This window comes from Otolemur garnettii, unplaced genomic scaffold (assembly GCF_000181295.1).
Source record: "Otolemur garnettii isolate 467f Iridium unplaced genomic scaffold, OtoGar3 scaffold00001, whole genome shotgun sequence".
NCBI classification, from domain to species: domain Eukaryota; kingdom Metazoa; phylum Chordata; class Mammalia; order Primates; family Galagidae; genus Otolemur; species Otolemur garnettii.
In genome coordinates, this window is record NW_003852396.1 from 39,062,429 (window position 1) to 39,067,936 (window position 5,508).

Below are 5,508 nucleotides of genomic sequence, written 5' to 3' on the forward strand. Positions count from 1 at the left end.
TGGGAGGCAGAGGCAGGAGACTCGCTTGAGCCCACGAGTTGGAGGTTGCTATGAGCTGTAATGCCATGGCACTCTACCCAGGGGGACAGCTTGAGGCTCTGTCTCAAAAAAAAAAAAAAAGAAAAAAGGATTTAAGACAATGGGTTGGGAAATGTGACCTATGCTGATGTGCTCTCCTGTGTCTGCATCTTTCCAGAGCCCAGACATACTGCTGTGGTGGGAATGGCAGAGGGAGTGAGATCTTGGCCTCGGGTCTCTTTAGAAACTCCACAGAAGTGTGTCCAGAACCTGGAAGCTCATACCAGCACGTCCAGCATCCTTGGTTACTTCTTGAGCAAAGGGCAGTGATGACACCATAAGACCAAGGCACAAAGCAGGGCATGCTTTGTTTTATTCTTAATCTGTAGTTCCTCGTATGCATCCTGAATGTCACCCTCCTGAGTGCTCTGGACTGCAGAATGAACTTTATTTCACAGTGAATGAGGGATGCTTTTTCATAAGAAATCAATTTAATTCAAGATGGTTAGTAAATGTAAGGCAATGTCATGCCTTCATGAAAGTTAAAAGAATCCAGTTACAAAAGAAGCACTGTGTACAGTCTGAAATAGCTGAAGGTACAATGGGCTCCATATTTTACAAAGTACAAAAAATTATTTCATATACAAAGAAAAATACAAATAATGTGCAAAACCATTTTCACAGGTGGCAATTTATAAAATGAAAATGATAGAAAAGTCCTTCATTCTTATTATCCCCCAATTTCTTATATATTAACACAATTCTATTTCCTAGTATGTAATTTTAAATTTGAAAAATCTAATTTATTTTTAATCTACAAAGTATTTTTTTATTTTTTAAAAAGGGAGCCGTTTCATTATTGAATATTATAAATGAATCAGTTAATTTTATATTAAATTATAAGCAGGCTATCTAAAAACAAGGATATAGAAATCATATATACATATTTTTGCAATATTAGTTTAGTATTTAACATATTAACATTTCAAAACAAATGTAATGATCTAGCTACCTATGACCCCAGCAGGGATGACATTTCTCTTTACAGTAAGCAAACAGCATTCCCCGAATCTTAAGGTGAACAAACACAGGGTTATCAAAAGTAAAGAAAATCTAAAGACAGTTCTTCTCATGTGCAGAAGTGTTGTTTGGGTATCCAGTCATGCCACAGTATGATTGCTACACAGCCCTTGTCACAGGTGTGTGGCCACAAGTAGGTGGGCTCTATCTTTCCAACATCTTCACTTCATTAGGAGTTCAGTGCAAGTGTTTTGTAGGTTAGTGCATTCAGCTTTTTGCATGTTATTTTAGTGTAAGAAGCTGTCCAGGAACTGAATACATGGGAACACAGGCCCTGGATCCTCAGAGCACCTCTGGTCTAGAGAAGTCAGTGTTTTGGAAGCAGTGTTTTCTGCATTGGCCTGTTCATTGTTGCATCACTCCCTGGACAATCTTTTTCCATCAGAATAATCATCTGTGCTCCCTCTTTGCCTGCCACTGAGCAATTATGTCTTTTGCTGTGAACCTCAACGGCAGAGCAGGGACCAATGAAGCACCTTTTGGCAGCACCAGAGAACCGAGCATCTCAAAGGTCAAGGCAGTACGAGTAGTACGAGGTGCCTCTCAAGGGAAACCTAATCTGTGTAGAATATGAGATAATCTTGGAGGGTTTTGATTTTTGCTCATTTAAAAGCTCTCCAAGGAAATTATGATGCTGATGGACAAAAAAAAGATTTAGCTTTCATGAAAAAAGCCCCAAATAGGTTGTAGCTGTCTTGCCTGGGGGCAGGTAACAGTTGGCTCAGGAGGCATCTTCTGATCACTAACCACTAAGACCCTGTTACAACAATTTAGTGCAACATATACGGAGTGCCTTGGGCTCTTGACCAGACCTGTGTGACACTCATTCAGGTTAAGTAGACATAGGGGTTGCTGCCAGAGGGGATGGGGTAAGACTGGGCAGGAGAACCTCCGGCCCCGGGGATGACCTGTGGTCAAACTCCTTAAAGATTCATGCTGTTTATTCTGTCTGGCAGCATGAGTTCTTCTACCTCTTCTGTGTTTGTTGACCCATGGGCATCAGGCATCAGAGATACAGTTCTGGATCCTGTCCATCCATTGCTGGGCACTCTGTCCATCTTGGGCACAGAAGTTATACACACGTTTGCTGGTCTTGAGCTGTAAAACCAAATCACAGAGAACCAGAGATGAAAGTCAGGGCTGTTTTATGGTTTTGGGTGAGTGACGAATCCATCCCTGTGATCTTCCTTTTTCATACCTCTGTAATTTTTCTCCCTCTACTACTACAATCTCTGCCTTTATAGTCACTTTACTTTTCTAGTCCCCAAGGTTAAGGGGATGTCAACAGAAGGATACTGACAGAAAAAGGAAACATACTGGGAGAGCCTTTATTTTGCTCTTGAATAAGGAGGAAGGGTCAGGAATAGCTGGAGCCTCTGGCCTCTCCCATGCACTGCTCCAACACAGTAAAGATTAGGAAGCTCTTTGTGCTCCAGTGGGAAGCCTGGGCTTCCCCTACACCATTAAGTTGGCCTTGTGTCCCCTTTCTTCACATGGGGCCACCCATACTAGAGGCCCAGAGTCAGGGAAATGGCCTCATGGCCTGAACAGGCCTTGCTTGACTCGAGGAACCAGGTTAAGTTCCCTTCTACTATGTGGCCTGTAAAATACCCCAAAGCCCACCTAAGGACTGCTGCAGATGTTAGGGCGTAGTTATTATGTGTGACCAAGGGCAGAATTTTGTGGATGGTCAAGCATGAAGACTGCTGGATACAGAGGGAAGCAGCATCTGTTCTTAAAAGTAGGCAGTGACTGAAATAACGGAAAACATTTAATGAGGAGTTCATTCGCTTCTTTAAGTGTTTGGATGCCTTTTGCACAAAGCAGTTTGCAGTTTTTCTGAGACATATTGACAGCAAGAGAGGTTAGCATTGGGGATCAAGGGTCTTAAGTTCAAATTCTGGAGCCATTCTGATAGCCAGGGGTCTGTCACTCATCTGCAGTCACCAAGTGCTCTCAGGACCCCATAATTCCTGGGGGTAGATGGAATGATACACAGGCAGAGCCAGGAAAAACAGAAGATCAACTTACATCAAAGAAAGCCTTGTCATTCGTGTGCTTTGGGGCTCCCATGCTGGGGCCAGCAGGGATGACCATTTCTACTTCAGCCAGATCAATGTGGCCTTTACAGTTTGTGTCCTCACCTGAGTCATAGTATCGCAGCTAGAACCAAAAGGATACAGAGGAGACATGAGAGACAAAGAAAATCGTATAGCTTTTTAAATTATTTGAATACTTTCCTGTTTCATATTTATATATCCTAAGCTATTGAAGAATTCAACAAAATAACACTGCCTCTAGAAAGAACTAGGTAGCTGGGAGAGAGGATTTGGAAAAACATGTATGTACTTTTTGAAATTTGAACAAAAAAAAGTATTACATATTAAAAAATAAAATTAAGTCAACACCTGTAAAAATTATATTCATAGTATAACACATAAAAAGAGGTTAACATTCTATAAATGTACAGAATTCTTAGCAATTGATTGAAAAAAGATAAACCTAGTAGAAAAATGGTCAAAGGATCACAATAGGGAGGTCACAGAAAAATACAAATGACTTGTAAACATCTGAAAAGATGATCAACATTTGTGATAAAAGAAAAGCAAATGAGATCAGTGAAATTTCACTTTTCACTTAGATTGAGAAATATTAAAAATGGTGATCGGCTGGGTCCAGTGGCACTCTGGGAGGCCAAGGAGAGTGGATCACTTCAGTTCATGAGTTCAAGAGCAGCCTGAGCCAGAGTTGAGACTGTCTTTTTTTTTTTTTTGCAGTTTTTGGCCGGGGCTGGGCTTGAACCTGCCACCTCCAGCATATGGGGCCAGTGCCCTACCCCTTTGAGCCACAGGGGCCACCTGAGACTCTGTCTTTACTAAAAATGAAAAAAACTGAGGCAAGAGGATTGCTTGATCCCTAGAGTCTGAAGTTCCTATTAGTTATGAGGCCCTGGCACTTATCAAGGGCAAGAAAGTGAGATTCAAATTAAAAAAAAAAGTTTGATAATATTCAGAGCACTGTCGGTGGGAGTATAATTTGTTAGAAACTTTTTGGAGGGGCTCAGTGCCTGTGGCTCAAGAGGCTAAGGTGCCAGCCACATACACCTAATGTGGTGGGTTTGAATCCAGTCTGGGCCTGTCAAACAATGATGGCTGCAACCAAAAAATAGCCATGCATTGTGGCGGGCGCCTGTGTTCCCAGCTACTTGGGAGGCTGAGACAGGAGACTCGCTTGACCCGGGAGTTGGAGGTTGCTGTGAGCTGTGATGCCACAGCACTCTACCCAGGAGGACAGCTTGAGGCTCTGTCTCAAAAAAAAAAAACATTTTGGAGGGCAATATCAACCAAAATTGGAAATACGTATGCCTACTGAAACATCTTTCTCACTTGTAGAACTTTATCCCACAGAAACACTCAAATATGAAGAGGTTTCCTTCAGCAATGTTTTTATCAGCTAAACATTGGGGAAGACAGACATACTCATTTCTCAGTGGAGCACTGGGTAATTAAATAACAGTATATCAATAAAATGGAATACTACACAGCTTTTCAAAAAGAATAAGGAAAAATCCATATAAAGTGGTAAAAAAATTATTCAAGATACATTATTTACAAAAGCAAGTTACAAAATAAACATGTCAGTATAAAATTATTTTTGATTGCACAGGGGACTTCAGATTTATATGAAATGTTTGAATTTGGCATAATAGGCATGTATTACTTTTGGAATAAGAAAAAATGAAAAGGCTCAGCACCTATAGCTGAGTGAGTAGGGTGCCAGCCACATACACCAAAGCTGGCAGGTTACAGCCTGGCCCAGGCCTGCTAAATAACAATGACAACGGCAACCAAAAAATAGCTGGGCATTGTGGCAGGTGCCTGTAGGCTCAGCTACTCAGGAGGCCGAGGCAAGAGAATTGCTTAAGCCCAAGAGTTGAGGTTGCTGTGAGCTATGATGCCACAGCACTCTACCTAGGGCAACATAGTGTGACTCTGTCTCAAAAAATGAAAAAGTATTTTTAAAAATTAAAGAGATTGCCGGTAAACAAGACTTAGTGGTTCACAGTCTGTGGATTTCACTTTTTAGAGTCCATGCAGCAATGTGTCTGTGATTCTGGTTTCAGGCTTTTCTCCATCTCTACCTGAAGGCTTGGTATATGGAGGACTAAAGGGAAAAACCATATACCTTTCATGTTAAAGAAGTCCACAAAATCATAAGAATGCTAGTATAATTTGAGGTCATTTTAAATTACAGAAAAATTATGATATTCTCCTATGTTTATATTTAGTGGTTTTATGGAACTTTTCTACATAGTGTAGGTGCTACGATTTCAGACACTTTGTCATTTTAAAGTATAGGGCTTTCATTTATATATATATATATATATATTTTTTTTTTTTTTTTTTTTTT

At 40.7% G+C, this 5,508-nt stretch overlaps 1 protein-coding gene across 1 annotated transcript in view; it reads right to left on the reverse strand.

Annotated features, from left to right (window-relative positions):
- Nucleotides 1-376: 376 nt before the first annotated feature.
- SBF2 (SET binding factor 2) overlaps nucleotides 377-5,508 on the reverse strand; it is a 436,540-nt gene continuing 431,408 nt past the window's right edge. Inside the window, exons 38-39 of the mRNA XM_023509946.1 lie at nucleotides 3,130-3,261; nucleotides 377-2,196 (exon numbers count right to left, since the gene is read on the reverse strand). Coding sequence (XP_023365714.1) covers nucleotides 2,098-2,196; nucleotides 3,130-3,261 — 231 coding nt within the window. The 3' untranslated portion in view covers nucleotides 377-2,097. The remainder of the gene's footprint in view (nucleotides 2,197-3,129; nucleotides 3,262-5,508) is intronic.